Source organism: Patiria miniata, unplaced genomic scaffold (genome assembly GCF_015706575.1).
Source record: "Patiria miniata isolate m_02_andy unplaced genomic scaffold, ASM1570657v1 HiC_scaffold_7, whole genome shotgun sequence".
NCBI lineage: Eukaryota > Metazoa > Echinodermata > Asteroidea > Valvatida > Asterinidae > Patiria > Patiria miniata.
The window spans coordinates 10,613,174-10,630,938 of record NW_024037074.1 but is presented as its reverse complement, the minus strand read 5'-3'; the positions used below and the strand labels follow the sequence as shown (position 1 = coordinate 10,630,938).

The following is a 17,765-nucleotide window of genomic DNA, read 5'->3' as shown; positions in this document are numbered from 1 at the left end:
CTGCTGAAGTGGCATCTAGATACTATATTCTTTCCACAGAGAGTAACAGGCAGGGCATTTTGGGGCGGTACAGAGCGCAACAGGTTTCGTAAGATGTGAAAAACCAAGCTGCTGTAAGAATCCCTTGTAGTCCCAAAATTGTAGCATACACAACTGATTCAAAGCTGACGACCAAGTGTTACCAAAATGGGTTGTTGATTTCAATCGAAGCCTGTTGCCATGGCAATGACCAATCAACATAAAGACTCAAACTGCCTGGAATGTTAAATGAGATACTCAAGACAATGCACATAGGTATATACATACAGACATCAACTACAAGTTCTATTTTAATATTCACATATCACTTGAAAAACAAGACAGTTCATGTCATTCTACATGTACTTCACAAGTACACACATACGCAAGTGAATATACAGTGTCTCTGACTAATAGTCACCATAAACACAAACTTAAAAGCAAATGTAGAATGATTATTACGAGCAGGCACATTGTTGTGTTAAGTCAATTAACATTTTTCTCAATGTTCGGTTTCACTGCATTGTTAATATTCTTACTGCTGTATTATGTTGTAAAAAAATGACTAAAAACAGTGCATGTTGATGCTGAGTGATATGCTGCTCCAAACAAAACAGGAATGTTCCAAATTGTTTTAAATGTTCCCCTTTTTCGACAATATCATATTCTCTCCAGAAATACTTCTGGAACATAATGCTGTCCAAAACTAAAGCATGCTTTGTACAGCGTCAACAATACATTGCTGGGTCTTTTAACCCTCCTGCTATTTAAGCATTCATAGACAGTCAAAATTCACTTCCACTTCCCCTGCTATACTTTTAACAAAGGCTAGTCACCAGCAGTCAGATCATATGTCAAGCAAGCACTGTGACTAGTCAAACTGGGTCAACAGACAAAGCAGGCAAGTTGCGGTCACAGCTGTTTTATCACTCACCTGGAGTCAAAGCATAGCTGTATCAGGTTTCTTAAGCAGTCCAAGGCAGTCAAACCTGCTTTATGAGGGCTGGGAATTCTTAAGGGTTGAGAACAGTCACTTGATTGATTTGGACTGCAAGGACAATTTGGCACAGAATGTATGTTTGCATAGGAGGGTCAATTAGGTTTACTGCTAGTCCACAGAATCCATCCTTAAAGTGTTAAAACGTTAACTGTCTGTCTTCCAAGGTGGTCAATCTTCCCGGATAAAAAAACCCAAACTTGCTGTGTACACCCTGCTGTTAATTAACTAGTGAGGATAATTTTGCCCCAGCAATAGAGTTGTAAATTAGTCAATCACAAGTCAGTTCACAAGGAGCTGGGGATGACCAAAGACAAAGGGATGTCTTTGTCATTGTCCACTAAAATGGTTTGTCAATGGATTTGAAACCGGATGAATTGTGATTGACTTGTGTCGACTTAATTTGGGGAGAATGTTGCATCCTGACGCCACTTTTTTATCATCATATATCATCTCAATTAAAGGTCAGTCATTGCAAAAATGTTGAAAAGACATGAATCTGGGACTGAGAAACATTTCCAATTTTGTCAGGAAATGCTTGTTGGCTCTCCATAGACTTTGCACACAACCGCTGAAGTGGCGTCTGGATACTACATTCTTTCCTTGATTTCAAATCTGCTGTGCATATAAAGAGCAGAAAAGAGTACGAAACGATTTTTGTATATGAAGTTTGAACTGAAGTAATAGTATAACCACATGGTGTGTTTAATTTGTACAGAAATGATTAAACACTACAAATTATCCAAATGTCGGCATATGGTTTTGATTATTTCTCTGTCCTTTCTGAAGCCAGGAATTACAGATGAACCTGTTTTGAATTTCTTTTTTTTGATAATTTACATATCTAAATCTAATTAAACTTTACATAAATTTAAGGGCTTGGTGCTTGAAGTGAACTTAATGAGACTGTTTCTTATTGTTCAAAGCACTAAATTAATTTAGAAATTCACTAGCTAGGGCCAGCAAATTTTGGCTACAGAACAAAAATGAAAATAGCTCCTTGTGTTTGGAACCCAAGCATTACACGGGTGAATCATGGTGCTAGTTCGTTCTCTTTTTACCAAGCCCAACCGGTTTCTAATAAAACAAAACAAAAACAACAAATACACAATATGTACAAAGGTTCTCTACAACTGTTAAGGAAGTTTTAACATACATGTACCTTTAGTTACAAAAGTCAGTAGATGCAGGCAATCTGCATCAATAGTCTTTTCCAAAGTTAAAAGGTTGTTAAGGTTATTCTGGCTGTACAACATTTTTCATCCATGGTTTCACTGACACAATAATCGGCTGGATCATTTGGATGGTGCCGGTGGGGGCAGATCAATGTTCCTCACCCTCTGGATCATCGCAGATGCTTGCTGATCGAGCTCAGAAATGCGCTCCTGAAAAGTAAGACAGAAGATTGATTATCAAATTGTTCGTGAGGAAATAGAACATTTCGCCATTCCAATGGTATTTTTGGTACAAAGTTGAAGTCAGGGTGTGGGATAAAATGACAGACGGATATGAAATCACAGAGTTGTATTTCAAAACTGTGTAATTGCAAGTTCATTTCTCAAACCCAGTGGAACTCGTCTGCAATCCAACAACTACATGGAGATTTACTTAGAAAACCCACTGAAGGAGTCGGGTTGGCGCAGCGGTTCTTTCCTCGCCTTCCACCGCTGTGACCCGGGTTCGATTCCTGCCCTGGCCACATGTGGATTGGGTTTTCAGTCCCTGCCTGATTCCTTGGGTTTTCCATGGAATAACATTCTGGGGTTTTCCTCCCACCACTAAAACTGTAATTTCTTCTCATTGTCTTCTCTCCACAGGTTTCTTCAGGCTTGCGAGCTACAGTGCCTTGGGTGCTTTTGAGGAATCCTTGGTTTCATTACCAGAAATAAATAATAATAATACAAATGTTTATCATCTCTTAGGACTTACATCTATGATGGCCTTGTGTTCTAGCACTTTGGTGCAGGCATGCAGGAGGAACTGCTCATAATCCTTGTATTCTTGCTGCATCTCCGCCACATGCTCATGGTACCTGTGAGAAAAGTTGCAAAGTTACAAATCAATTTAAACAAATAACGAATACAAAATAAGAGATAGACTGGGCATCATTGAATTTTGCCATCTATACTGCTGCAACTGTACTTAAACATTTTTCTCTTTAGACTTTTATTTGTTCCGATCGACCGACCCTACTTCAGAGGCAAAGAAATACGAGGAACCATAAAAATGAAAAGGGATGCCCTAATAGGGATTTGTGCACATTCAGAATAGAAGGAATCTTTTTCAAAATATTCTCCTGGGAGTGGTCACGAAGGTGTCAAGACCTAGATTCACAATTATAACGACGTGAGTTATCTTACCTCGTGATGAGTTCTTTGAGCTCCGCCTGTGCCCTGTTCTGATCTGTGTCTCCTACCACCTGCTGCTGTTGGATCTTCTGCTCCAGCAGGCTCTGCTGCTCAGCCAGCTGACGACTCTCCTCCTTGATTTTCTGTGAGGAGGGGGAAAAAACACAGGAAATCAATTTTAAATTGCAGCAAAGCACATTTTCATCTGCTTACGGAGTGCCGTGGCCTCATGGTCTGCAGCATTGGATTTGTGGTCTGCGGGTAATTCTGCAGGTTGTGGGTTCGAGTCCAGCCTGGGGTTGTGGTGCGTGTGCCCTTGGGCAAGGCACTTTGTCACTCATTGCTTCTCTCCACCCAGGAGTAAATGGGTACCTGTAAGGGCAGAGATGGTTGTTGTGATTGATTTTAGCTGCTTTGTGCCGAAATGGCAGCATGGAGCTGTATACTCCCCAGGGCGCTGAGATTGTCTTTTGAATGTTTCATTGGCCTAATGAGCAGGGTATTAATGCTGCGCCAGGAGTGTCACTATGTGACAGACATGGCGCATTACAAGTCTCCATTATTATTATTATTTATCAAACATAAACACAGGAGAGAAAGGGGAGAAAACCAGGTGTAAGAACTCAAAACTCTTAATTCTTACAAACCTCTTTCAGTGTTTCGAGTTCCTTGGCTCGGCGCTGCAGTCTGGTGTCCAACTTGCTAACTTCATCCTGTTTGCTCTCAACCATCTCCGTCAACTGTAAAAACAAAAATTACAAAGGTGGTTTGATTTGGGCATTTTGACTTGGTCAACGGGGGACAAGGAGATAGGCGGAACTCTAGAATTTGTTGCCACAGTACGCCAAGCACCTTACACCAACCACCTATAGGATGATCCTACGTTTTTTGTTACATGCGTTTGCTCGTACATGCGTAACACCTGCCACAACCACCCTGCTGAGAGGACGTCTTTGCTTAATTGGTCATGCACTGCAGAGACTTGAGGTGTCTCTCGCTGTCTTCTTGAACTCACAAAACCAACTATCACAGCCCTTCTGACAGAAAGGCCTGCGTCGCACCTACCTCTCACAGATTATAGACGACCTTAACGCCATCTGCCTTAAACAAGATCAGGCTGTTCGTGCTGCCCAGGATCTGGCTGGATGGCAGAGACGAATTTCAAGCATTGGAAAAACCAATTGAGTGCGAGTTGAGTGCGGCTCGAGTACTGCAACTATACAGTAGTATGTATTTCTTCAAACTCAAATGAACATTGGCCGCACGTACTTGGAGTGATATGGGGGAGAACCATACATACAAAGGGTTTCAAAGGGATCACCTTGTGCAAGTTTTTCATGAGCGATGATTAGAATGCGAATGTTTAATTGTGGAGGGTATCGTCCTAGGATTACCTGTTCCAGTGTTTCTTCTTCAAGAAGCTTCTGACTGTTCAGCTTGTGGACCTCCTCGTTGACTTGCTTCTTCATTTGAATCAGGGCAGGCTGGAAATAAACGAAAGATACAGTATACTAACGATGTCCTTATTTCAAATAGTGTCATGTATCACAATGTACAGCAGGACGCCAGGATGCAATTTTTTTTTCCCAGACAGGATCTGGCAGGATCGAAAGAGAGTGTCCTCTCCGCGTTCATGCATATTCATAGATGTCCACAGCTTTTGAGAATTTAAGCTAATGCTGGGTCAGTGCTGCCGAGAACAAGTCATTAGATATGTATGTAATGGACCAATCAGAAGATGGGAAACCCAATTCGAATTGACATTTTTTGATAACATTTGTCCACAAGAATCGTTCCCACTTTGCTGTTTGCACTCACATTCAAGTTACATCACAAAACAACTACAGTCGACTCTCGTTAGTACAAACTCTGTTGATACAAAATTCTGGTTGTAACAAACATAAAGCCTTGGTCCCAACTGTGCATTTATATGCACAATGAGTGGGACTGATGTTCCTCTTAATACAAAATTTTGATATAACAAACAAGTTGGCTAGGTCCGAACGAGTTTGTTATAACGAGACTCGACTGTACTACTTGACTGATGGTTCTTTGCCAGCCTTGCTCATACCTTTATTGTGCTGGTGAAGTCCATGAGTGAGGCTTTGTTCCCGTGGGCGTTGTAGAAGTTGATTTTCATCTCGTAGTCTATGCCGTGGGCGTTCTCTGCCGTGGAGGGGATCAGGTTCAGACTCCTTGCCTGGCTGTTGAACTGAGTTACATGCTTCTCCAGCTGAAATAAGGTTAACAAATCGTTGGAAAAGGAGTGAGTTCACTCAAGAAATGTCCACAATTTCCAAACAAGAGGGGAGTTCAAGGTAACACAGTACTTGAACAGGAGAAAAGTTGAAGTACTTTTCATATCAAGTTTGTTAACTTTTGGAGCTGAACTGGACTGCAAACAAATGGAGTATTAGAGAGTGTCTTTAAATGAATCACTTGTTCAACTAGCAAAAATATGTTCTGCCTGTGCCCATGGAGAGCAAATGGTCTTCCATATGAGAAAATTTTAAGCTAACTCAATACAACCCACTCCAACTCAGAACAAGTTGGGAGTACAGTGTTGTCTCGAAATTGCTGTTTACACTGAGGAAAGAGATCGGCTTTCTCTGTGATACACAATGCATGCATTGCATCAATCTATGATCTAATGTTGAATTCAGCCCAAGTTTTTATTCGACTTATCGGGTACTTCCTTGAATAAACTCCCATGGACTTACGCATAGAATCAGCTGCTACCAGGAACAATTCACCAAAATCAGAAATCCAATTCCAAATTGAAGTGATTCTATTTTGATTCAGGCACAGAGGTTCCAAAGCTTACAAACAGTTCTAAAAGGACCAGAAATGTCACACACCACTTACAAAGATCCAAAAACCATCATCTTTCCTTAGCCTCACCTGTTCCTGTTTCTTGGCAATCTGTTTCTCCTTGTCCCATATCTCTTGATCAATCTCCTGCTTGTCTCTCTCGATGGCCTCCAGGGTGGCGTTCAGCTGTCTCATCTCGGAGTGCAGACGCTGCACGTCGCTGGCCGACAGCTCCTGATTGGCCAACTGATGCTCGAATCGCTGCTGCTCGTTCATCGTCTGCTCCAACTCCAATTCTGATCAAAAGAAGGTGAGACAAGAATTTACTCTCGGCTCCTTGCGCAGAATCGTAATCTTAGAATGCAAGCAAGACAACACATGGAAAACAGACTGTCGTGTGTTGATGGAAGATTTTGACAACTTCTAAATGTAAGACCAGAAAATTGTCAGACCTGCTTGTTGGAATTGCAGTTCGATATCTTGCAGTTTCTGCTGGTGGATTCGCTTGTGTTCATTCAACTCCTGCAGATACTTGTAGAAGCGTTCGTTGTCACCAGCCATCATCTGAGCATGCTCTTGTAGTGCTGTCAGGCGACACTGCACAATAAATAGAAAAATTAGCAGAAAGTGTACATAGGGGACCTACATAGTTGGATGACATTGCTAGAAGTGGCAAAAAAGGTTTTGTCGTTCTTTGAGGAAGTTAAGCTATAATGTAAGATGTAATTCATGAGAGGTGACTTACAGGTTCTTGCTGCAGCAGCTGCAGCTCAGCGGCCAATCGCTGCTCCTCTGCTGCCAACTGCTCCAGGTTTCCTGTCTGCCCAAGGCTACGCTGCTCTGCTCATAGAAGAAAAAAACCCACGAATACATGTTAATGAGTTATTTAGACAGTCATTTAACACAACGTCAATCCAATTCAAAATCCTGAGACTTTTATTCTAGGCTGTTTATTAGTCACAAATCAAATAAAATCAAACAATTGAGGAACATTTACAAATTCATACCACAAAAACATCAATTTTGAAAGTTGGTTCGTAAATTATACACTTCAACATTTTCACTGAATAAAAACGAAATATTTTTACTTACTGATGCCTTGTGCCAGGGCTTCCTCCCTTTCTTCAAACGTATCTGCTCCATCCAAGAACTCCTTGTACGCTCCCTCGACATAATTGAACAAAACCTACAAAAAGAGAAGCAAAGTGTTTGAAACAAGTCTCAACACAAATATCATCAAGTGATAATTTTCCAATTTTTCCCTAAATATGGCTTTATTAAAATGGACGATGAGAAGGGCGTTTTGAAAACAAAATGGTAAGTGAACACATTTTTGGGCGCTGTGGTCCAATGGTTATGGTGTTCGATTCATGTGCCAAGGTGCATGAGTTCGAACCCTGGCATGGAACATGGTGTTTGTGTTCTTGGGCAAGACACTTTACTACAATTGCCTCTATCTACCCAGGAGTATAAATGGGTACCTGTGAGGGTAGAGACCAGAATGCGCTGATCTCGAGCTGCTGCAAAAACTGGTCCCATGGCCTGATGAACAGGGGTAATAATTGTAAAGCGCTTTGAGACCTTTGGTATAAAGCGCTATATAAGCATTACGTTATTATTATTATATTATTATTATGACGTTTTTGATCAGTATGCTCTGATCATCTTCAGGGCAAGACTGCAGTCAGTGCCATGTCAGGTATTTTTTTATAAGTGTGCGTCCAAGAACAGTACTAAAGAATAAGTATTTGTAGAAGTTGTGTGATTGTCTCACCTCAGAATCGGTGCCTGAATCAAACTCATCCCCCTGGTCGTCGGTGAGCTGCGCTGAGAAAAGCACCGATTGCTCATCCACACCAAGGGCATACTGTAAAAAAAAAAACACAAATCAATATAATAGTTAAAAGGAAAAATCAAAAAAGGAAGAAAATGCCCATACAACAGACTTTTAATAGTTTTACAATGGATCATAGGCCAAAATTTATTCAAGAAAAAAATATTTGTTGTACCGGAAAGAGAGTACATGCATAAACAAGGACACAGAGTCATTATGAAAAATTCAATTTTACAGCCAGGTGATCACAAACCTAACTGCTGAAGCTCGTCTCAGACATCGAAACTTCAAAAATGCTGGAACAAAATTCATTTAATATGCTGCTCATTTGGTATGACATCCCTCAGCAAATCCAATAGATTCTGCTGTAACTGAAGAGCAACCGATGAAATAGATTCTTTGGGGGGAAAAAAACTTGGTCTCTACTGACCCTGACTGAGTTGAGCAGCCAATGCAGGGCACCCAGGATGTTTGGCCAGGTGTGAGGGCTGCCCACGGTGAACATGGAACTCTTGGAAATGTTGAATGGATATCTGGAAACAAAGTCAAACAAAAAATCATGGATAATTGCTTTTGAACTTCTCATTTAATTGCTGTTGGCGAAAAATCGTCAAGTTGAAATGAAGACAAAGTAAATAATTTTTTTCTGGAAAGTTTGGTATTGGATGCAAGATTTGCTATTAATGAATGACAAACGTCTTAGAGATTTAAATGAAAAATTGAACAAATGACAACTTAACAATTTTCATTTTCAATTGAAAATACATGTAATGTAAAACTTCTTTGAGATTTAAATGAACAATTGAACAAATGACAACTTCACCATTTTCATTTTCAAATGATAATACATGTCATGTAAATTATGCTTCATCAGTACAGGGTTTAATTGAAAGTCTTCCATACAGGCAAGTTTCTACCCGAGCTTGCACAAAAAAGTCATGCATGTTTCTGGATGCCAACTTTACTTAAAAACTGAATATTTCTAAGGGTGAATCACCGTGTCTTACTTCAATGTCTTGAAGATCTGGGGTATCTCCTCTTCAAACTTCTGAGCCGGCGCGTACTTCACCTCCAGGAAGTTGTAGAGGAACTGGAAGATCTTGAGGAAGTCTTTAGTCGTTGGTGTCATCAGCATCTTGTTGTTGAGGGGATGAGGGTAGCCGTGCTGTGTCAGAAACTAAAATGGAAACAAAAACAATATCACAGTTCCCCTGCTGGTGCCAAATTGGGGAATTATTTGTAAAATTGACATAAATTTGCGATAAGAAATACAATGGTGTGATGATAGAGTGTTACGTACGTCCACTATATCTCTGATTTCTCGTTGCATGTAGGACTTGTCGCTGAGGGGTCTTGTGTCCTTCATGATTTCATGGCCAAAATTCCTCCCTCCGTATCCACTCGACTGCCTGTAAAATTGGTGAAAAATAAAGATGGATCAACCTTTCATTGAACATTTCCCTTTGATTGATGAAAACAACAAACTTGAAATAAGGGTGAATAGCTCATGAATAATTTTCTAAGTTGGTCATTAGCTTTAATGTCCTGCGTATTGACAATTTTCTTTTGTTGAGGATCACAATTTAAATACTGCTCATGTAAATCAACCATCACAGTTGAATTTAATAAATGATTTCAACTTTTAAAATTTTAAACAATCATTACTAAATTAGCCTTTTTCTGGAATGAACATTTTGTTGTTCATGAATCCGATGTTTCACAACCGATTATCTGTGACTGACTTTTACCGTTTGGTGTTAATGAAGCCATGTTTCTGGGAGACAGATTTCCGGTTACCGGTTGACGATCTGCTGCTACCTGCTCCACTGTCAGAGCTGAGACGTTTGGAGCTGCCAGCATTGTTAGATCTTCCAGCTATCAAGACAGGCAGGAAAGAAGAAAAAAAAGTTGAACCAATCTCATTGGGGTTCAAATATCATTGGAATTTAGGATGCAGTATGTGAACCTACACTCCCACATATTCAAGCTTCCAATTCTACTAGATTTTGGAGGATCTAGCAGGAATTAGGGTGTTTAGGAAAGGTAGCCTTTGTTTTTTGATAGCCAGAAGTGTGCAGCGAAGGTATATATGTAGCTTACACTGTACTGTGAGACAGCTTGAGCTGCTGAAACTTCACTGCACACCTCTGATTGATCCGTAGTTCCACAACAATGTTGTAGTTTAGTCCATCACAAGTCCAGTCACAACTTAAGTAAGAGTGGATCAAAGATCATTTGAATAGCTTGGTTTTGATGACTTGTGATGGCCTTGCAGAAAGTTACAAAACTTGTGATAGACATAGACTCAACTACATAGCCATGATAGCTGTTCCGTATATGTACCCTGAATGCCTAGAAGGAGAGAGAGACAGTTAGTGTTTTAAACTGTAGAATGTTGATGGTTAAGAACTAAGGAAACTTGCTTACCATTGTCTTGCTTGACTCTGAGTGGGGCTAGTGAGGCACGTCCACTGTTTACTGAGGACCGTCTGCTACTGCTACTGCTGCTACTCTGGGATGGACGGTACATGGTTGTCTCCCTGTATTCCTGTAAAACAAACAAATCAGTGACTGGAATATGATAATCTGACATTCCCATGACGAAAATAAAAAAAATTAAAAGAAAGTACAGATTAAGAAAAACGCAGTGGCTATTGTTACGGCAGCCGTAACGCATTTCCCATTTTTTATCGTTACGGTAGACTGCAACCTGGCAACTTTTATAAAAAAACATGACAAGAAAATATAAAATTAGAAGGAAAAAAGTGAATTTGAACTTTATGAAATTCGGACTTTATTTCCCTTTTAAAAAAAATCCTCCAAAGCCTCAGGTTAGAAAAGGAAAAAAATTCGAGTGCAAATCTGAAATTCGAACCCGCAACCTCGCGGTGCAAAATCCTACTTTCTATCGGCTGAGCTGGCGCACTGCTCGACAAAACGTGGGGAAACAAACAATTATATACCTGCGTGCGTATCAAAAAAATATCGTAGAGGGCGCTAAACAACGAGTGCCGTAACGATAGCCACTTCGTAAGAAAAAATGTTGAAACCTGATGCCATTTTTTTTCTTCACATATCATCTCAATGAAGGTCAGTCAAAATGTTGCATCATATGCTATCGTTTATACGGCAGCCGTAACGCAATTTTCAACTGCCATCGTTACGGCATTGCAACAACACCATTGCGAATATATATCACATTTACAACTACCCAGAGCACTTTGGCAGCTCGATTGGTTACACATTCACATCACAACAACGATTCAGCTACTGTGTGATGTGTGCGGAAGTTTCTGAGATCGACCTCGGCGCTAGGCATGCTAGGGCCCTTCACATTCATGACATTCGTGACATTATTTTTATTTTTTTGATAAAAAAAAATATTAGGCTGGGCCAATGTAGCTTTAAATCTTACTGCATCAAGCTGAAGCATACACAATGTTTATATCTGTGTAAGTATAAAGTGTAACAGTACAGTGTCTTAATTTCAGGACAGGTGTGCACAAAACAAATGCACGCAAGCGAACGACGGCCATGACGGCGCGGCGACGACGACGTTGCACTTGCAGATAAACGCCGATCACATGATCACAACGTCAACATACATCATTTTGTTAGTTTCTTAGGCATTTACTCAATATTAATCTCTTATCAATTATTCAAATTAGTTAGAAGACAAACAATTTCTATACGTATTCACTTACAAAAATCGGCCGTAACGTTACTCCTTCCGTAAGATTTTGAAAATGGCCGCCTTAGCTTAAAATCCTTCCCATCATGCTCTTTATCCCCCAAACGGGGTTTTGATAGTTGTTCTCTCCCGATCGGGGTATATAGAAATAAATTTCAAAATCCTGTCAATTGAGGGCGCTATTATCAACCACCGCATGTGAGTCGAGTGCATGCAGTGAAAATAACTCGAACGATGTCATCCGCAGGTGGGATTATTTATAAAATGAGCAGGATAGTGTTGGTACTTGCGAGTTATTTATAATGCTTACATGCGGTTGGGGATTAGTAACTCATATATTTAAATTCTAGAGCCTAGTAAATACAGGCCTAGGCCTAACGTATTGGCATGAATTTTTTTTTTTTGGGGGGGGGCCCTTTCAATTCAGCTGCTGAAGTTCCTTCTCAAAATGGGGGGGGGGGGGGGGGGGGCTGTGAGTGAAGGCGTGCCTTCCCCCCGCCCCCCACCCTTCATATCAACACCCACCCCACCTCCCGTTTCCTGAAAGCTAGATCCACCCCCTGGTTTATCCTGTTTATCATGTTTATGGTGGTATTATGAAACTACACTGTTGTTAACATGGTTAACTGGTTAATTCCTCACTGGAGCTGCCTAGGTTATAATGTCCACATTAAAACTCAAAACAATACAAATACTTTGTTTGTACCTTCCCCTTTATAGGAAAGCGGGACTTTGGATCATTTCATTCATCTAATGTCGAAGAGCTGATAGCACTTGCACAGGTAACCGGTCGTACAGGCTATTAAGTATTATAAAAATAAAAAAAAGCCGGCCCACTTTGGCACTTTTTTTCTCCAAAGATGGCGATTTTCAAAGAAGGCAGATGGATTCTTTCATTTTCTTAACTCTTTTGCTGGAAGCAAAGGAAATGACAATATCATTGACAATAAATGTGCAAAAATCTATTACAAATGTATAAATGAATGAAAAAAGCGGGCAAGAAAAGCCGGGAAGAGAAAGTATTTTACTTGGCCAGAATTACAGCTGCTTCTAACATCTTCCTGAGCTTAATTTCATTTGTTAATTTGGCCTCCCTATGCTCATATTCAATTTTTAAATGATGAATTGCATCCAGTTTTACGATTGCATAAAATTTGAAGTTTAAACTAATTCATATTTTCAACTTATGGTGAATGATACATCTGAAAGCTGCATGTTTACATAAAAATTGGAAATCTCAATTTAGAGCCAAAATCAATTATAGTGGGAGAATGCAAGATTACTTTTCTCTTACATCTTTTAATTCCTTTTTTTTTCTCCAAAGGACGATTATGTGCCACCAAAGCTACCAACCGATCTACCAAATTTTGCCGACTACAAAGCAGACCCAAGCAGCATTGCAGCATTTGGTCAGGAGATGAAGAACAGACATTTCCTCTTGGAGGTGATCAATATTTATCAGACAATTTTGTGAAAGCAAATGTCTTAAAATTATCACCAAAGTTTTCCTTAAAAAATGGAGTATTTTTCAAACAATATTGTCAAAAATTACAACAGAGGACATGTCAGTTCTACAAAATGTTCATGAAACTTTTGTGGAAAGGGGTCATCATCATCACAACATTTTTCAATTGCAAATTCTTACCATACATTCTGTAGCCAATGAAACTTTGGCTGAACTTGAATCAGGCATGAGCTTTCCTCGATTCCACTGATTTCCTGGGGGGTTTTCTCATGAATGCCACTACAAATTGAAAAACACTGTACAAAGTCTAGTGTGTGTTTTTTTCTAAATTCTCAGTTGCATTCCTGTTAAATATGAACTTTATTTTCTCTATTTTCAAGGAAGAATGCACTTTCCTTAACCACGGTGCCTTCGGTGCCGTTCTTAAGGATGCCTTGACGGCAGCTCAACGATGGCAGACTTACATCGAGAGACAACCTCTGAGGTTCTTTGACCGAGAATCTCTCCCACAGCTTGTGTATGTTGTCCGTAGACTCTCCAAGTTTGTCGGTAAAAAACGCTTTCTCACTTTCCACATTTGACGTTGAAAATAGACACGGTTGTTTGTCTCATTCTAAACTGAATAATTTGTGTATTTTTAGAAAAATAGCAATTACAAAACCGTCTACTTTTCTGGGTAGGGAAAACTGAAAATAACATGGACTGTATATTATATTTTAATTAACACATTGTTTTTTCAACTTTTCGCATTATTTATAATTAATTATGAACAATGATTAATTATTGTGAGCATTATGTTTGTTTCCTTTGCTTTATAGGATGTGACCCAACAGGGCTTGTTTTGGTTCCCAATGTTACAACAGCCATGAACTGTGTAATGAAGAGTTTGAACTTCAAAAAGGGCGATGTTATTTATTGTCTCAGTGTCACTTATGGTATGTATTAAAATCCTCTTAGACCAAGTTATAAAAGATGTGACCATGTTGATATCATAAATACCTTTGTCATTGAAAAATTGAACTAAGAGCAGAATCTGATACAAAGTGCCCAAGGATCTAGTCATACTTGGTGTATAAAACATGAATAATTCACTTTTCTTGAAACAGGTGCCGTTAAGAAGCTTTTAAGACACACTGCAGAGACAACAAGTGCAGTTATACAGGAAGAAACAATCACATTCCCACTGGCTTCTAAAGAGCAGGTACATCAACTGGAAACATTCACTCTGAAATTCGCTGTCATGTAGCCACGAAACCGCTTTTTCAATGAACATGTATATATTTTATCTGTTTAATTCATTTCATCAGGTTGTGGATCTTGCAGTGCAATTTCTGCACTAGAAAATGAAATATACTAAAAAGCACCTTCGGGAAAGTATACAATTGCTCAATAAAATAAGTCTCTTAAAAAAAAATTCAAATTTTCCAGGCATTTCTCGTTCTGCACACTTGTTTGAACTTTCCTTTTAATTTTTTGTTGCAGATAGTGGAAACTGTCAGGAAGAGCCTGAAGTAGGTTGAATCATTTTAAATCTTTTTACTCTGTACTTTTCATGATAGAAAGTTTATAATCCAAAAAGCGAAACATTAAGCAATTCCTTACTCTTATTCCTCTGTTTGCTTCTGTTACATAATGAACTTGCCAATTTATTAATGCTTTTCTCTTCAACAGACCTGGTACACGATTGGCTGTGTTTGATCATGTGCCTAGCAACACTGCTTACATTCAGCCAATCAAAGAACTCATAGACATCTGCCATGAAAGGTATGATTATAACGACCATGTTTTGATTCCCTCTCCCATTTACTTGATTATTAATTCCCTTCATTTCATGCATAATAAACACTGTTAATATTATTTTTTTTCTCACTTATGAATATATATGCTGATTCTGCTTTTTGTTTTGATATGTCAGCCAGTTTGACATTTATATGCATATCTTATGTGGGTGAAAGTCCTATGAATCTTGATTTCTGGTTGTGCAAGATTTGTACAATGAACCTATTACTCAACAGTAACATTTGTGACTGGTGGATTTGCATTTTAAATTTTATGCAACTTTATTTACACCAATTTTTCTAGGGGTGTACCTGTACTGATCGACGGAGCACACGCCCTGGGCACCTTACCCCTAGCCCTAGATTCCTTGGGTGCTGACTTCTACACCTCCAACGCCCACAAATGGTTGTGCTGCCCCAAGGGGTGCGCCTTCTTGCACGTGAAGAGGGAGTGGAGGGGTGCCATCAGACCCCTCGTGGTATCCCATGGGTGGGGTAGTGGGTTCAGCTCCGAGTTCATGTGGTCAGGTGAGGTTCTCATAATGCTTTTGATAATGCCTGTATCTGATCTATGCATTACTCATTGGGGGCGGTGTGCATGTGTGGACTAGCAGTACCCTATTTGGTCTGCATAACCAATTTGGTCGAAAAACAACTTGAAACAAAAACAGTGTGTGTAAAGTGTCTTGCCCAAGGACATAAGTCCTAGGACCTCATCCCCCAGCCTGTGGTGTGACTCTTCATTCAAAACTGCCTTGCAGTTGCCCTGACACCATAAGCTTCTTGAATATCCCAGCTGGAATTACATCTGCAACGATGGTCAAGTCTGTGAATTCCTAGTACAGGAAATGCACTTTCATAAACAGGAATCGTTGCCTTACGTCTGTCCTTGTTTGATTGGGTTCAATATTTCTTTTTCCGAAGGACTTGTGCTACACTTTCCTAAAACAAACTATTATGAGACCATTCAACTAATTGAACTTGTGAAACAAAGTTTAATATATTTCAGTTCAGATATAATTTGTACCAAATTCCGATAAGTAAATTTTTTTTCTTCAGGCCTTCGTGACTACAGCCCCTTCCTGGCTTTACACACCGTGCTTGATTTCTGGGAGGCTGTCGGCGTTGACAAAATCCGTCGGTACAATCATCAGTTACTATGCGATGCAGGTCAGTAACTTTAGGGGAAAGTGGGTAAATTTATAATTTAACGACTTCAAGTTGTTCTGAAAGTTGGCAGTAACGGGATGAATGAGGCTTAAAAGTTTGCATGGTGGACATGAACAATGAATGGATGGATTGCACACTATGCTTGATTTCTGGGAGGCTGCCTCAAAATCTGCATTCTTTTTTCTCATCACGAAAAAGGGGGGGGGGGACGATTCAATAGCCCATCCCCCCGGTCAAATTTTTTTTTTGGGGGGGTGGATATATACCCCCCATCCCCTGGGATTTTCGCCACTGGGTCTGAGGCTGTCTCATCGAATATAATCTGACATCTATTCCTCAGTATATGACTTCTTAGGGCATCCCACTTGTCCGTTTGACTGCATTTGATTAAGTAATGTTTTTCTCTTCTTTATGCAGCTGAACTGTTTATGAAAGAATGGAAAACTAGTTTATTAGCTCCATTAGAAATGTGCGGTAAGTTAATAATGGCTATGTCAATTGACTAAATCACATCAGATTCCACAGAATTCCTTAGTTTCATTTATTAAAAAAATGTGCCAAGTTATCCTTTTTACAATTAGTTTTTGTCTGTTTTTGCTTGTCAGGCTCCATGGCTCTTGTTCAGCTCCCGCCCGACGCCGCTGGAAACAAGACTAAGAATTACGATGCGGCTGAAATGATCCAAAACCAGCTGTACCATGAGTTTAACATTGAGGTAACTTTTTTTGAGGAATTAAAGTTGAGCTCCTATTTTCATCCTTCAAAGAAGTAAACACGAAGAGTTTAGGAAGGGTGCATTTAAGGTCATCTTTCACAGCAAAATCTTATTTCATTGCAGTTTTTCCGCCCTCTTTTCTTTGAGATAGTTGTTTTACCTGAATTGAAGATCCTTATGACTCTTTCGAATTACAAAGATTTTTTCCCCATTGTTTTGCACAGGTACCAATCAAAGCAGTAGACGGTAAACTGTACGTTCGGATTTCTGCCCACATATACAATGAGCTACCAGAATACCAACGACTTGCAGCAGCTATAAAAAGTATTCAGACATGACATAAAATAAAGAAAACTAAGAATACTACAGTAAAAGTATTCAAATATATTTTATTACTGTTTTATTTGAATGCTAATAAAACATACAAAACATATACTAAGTGTGGTCATTATTATTTTATTGTAGAGGCTTCTGAGGAATTTTGACATTCACATTTTAACTAGTTTAAGTTACCGAGTCAAGCATGAACATTTAGGTGACGCTCTCAACATGTGCACACTAGGCGCTCCATACACAAAATTTACATATCATGAATATTTATGATACAGCGACTGGGCATTTAAGCCGCTTGCATAAGGCTTTATTTTAGCGATAGCATTGTTTGAAATACGTGTGTGGCACAAAGCATTTTTATGTTGAAATTCCGTCTTTTTAAGCCATTGCTTGAGAAGCAGAGTATAAAATGGGAGACAGAGTAATCTTAGGAAAGAAGCTGTGACTTTAATGTGGAGGTCAACAAATTGGTTTTGCTTGATTATTCACAGACGGTTACATTTCTCTGATGTGAAATTCTAAACCTCTTTTAAATTTCTCAAGTAGGGCTGAGGAGTTTGGTTCTCGCCCACGTAAATTGATAAGAAAGAATGTGTGAAATTTGA

The 17,765-nt window shown here is 39.5% G+C and overlaps 2 protein-coding genes across 3 annotated transcripts; one reads left to right on the top strand and one right to left on the bottom strand.

The window, feature by feature from the left end:
* Positions 1-1,758: 1,758 nt before the first annotated feature.
* LOC119745487 (kinetochore protein NDC80 homolog) lies at positions 1,759-11,817 on the bottom strand. Of its 2 annotated transcripts, none has more exons than XM_038221857.1 (17): positions 11,713-11,817; positions 10,436-10,556; positions 9,757-9,883; positions 9,309-9,417; positions 9,016-9,185; positions 8,439-8,541; positions 7,949-8,041; positions 7,267-7,360; positions 6,920-7,014; positions 6,627-6,771; positions 6,265-6,470; positions 5,435-5,596; positions 4,758-4,847; positions 4,011-4,103; positions 3,376-3,506; positions 2,945-3,047; positions 1,759-2,400 (listed from the first exon to the last, which is right to left on the bottom strand). In XM_038221857.1, exons 2-17 carry the CDS (start codon positions 10,536-10,538, stop codon positions 2,311-2,313), a joined length of 1,914 nt encoding a protein of 637 aa, XP_038077785.1. In that variant the 5' UTR covers positions 10,539-10,556; positions 11,713-11,817; the 3' UTR covers positions 1,759-2,310. The 2 variants fall into 2 exon arrangements, with proteins under 2 accessions (XP_038077785.1, XP_038077786.1); XM_038221858.1 differs by having other exon boundaries at positions 2,311-2,400; positions 10,436-10,548; positions 11,713-11,814.
* A 62-nt stretch (positions 11,818-11,879) lies between these two features.
* On the top strand, positions 11,880-17,765 carry LOC119745488 (probable L-cysteine desulfhydrase, chloroplastic). The gene is made up of 13 exons (XM_038221859.1): positions 11,880-11,946; positions 12,420-12,481; positions 13,024-13,143; positions 13,545-13,713; positions 13,983-14,099; positions 14,271-14,365; positions 14,647-14,675; positions 14,836-14,928; positions 15,247-15,470; positions 16,002-16,112; positions 16,530-16,586; positions 16,718-16,827; positions 17,052-17,765. The coding sequence occupies exons 1-13, from the start codon at positions 11,934-11,936 to the stop codon at positions 17,163-17,165; spliced, it is 1,314 nt and encodes a 437-aa protein (XP_038077787.1). The 5' UTR covers positions 11,880-11,933; the 3' UTR covers positions 17,166-17,765.

Excerpts from the sequence above, each read along its gene's own strand:
- LOC119745488 (XM_038221859.1), top strand. Across the intron at positions 14,676-14,835 it reads ACTGTCAGGAAGAGCCTGAA|ACCTGGTACACGATTGGCTG; the intron begins GTAGGTTGAATC and ends TCTCTTCAACAG. Across the intron at positions 16,113-16,529 it reads TCAGTTACTATGCGATGCAG|CTGAACTGTTTATGAAAGAA; the intron begins GTCAGTAACTTT and ends TTCTTTATGCAG.
- LOC119745487 (XM_038221857.1), bottom strand. The coding sequence starts at position 10,538 with ATGTACCGTCCATCCCAGAGTAGCAGCAGTAGCAGTAGCAGACGGTCC. Across the intron at positions 7,361-7,948 it reads ATTCAGGCACCGATTCTGAG|GTTTTGTTCAATTATGTCGA; the intron begins GTGAGACAATCA and ends CTCTTTTTGTAG. Across the intron at positions 2,401-2,944 it reads AACACAAGGCCATCATAGAT|GAGCGCATTTCTGAGCTCGA; the intron begins GTAAGTCCTAAG and ends CTTACTTTTCAG.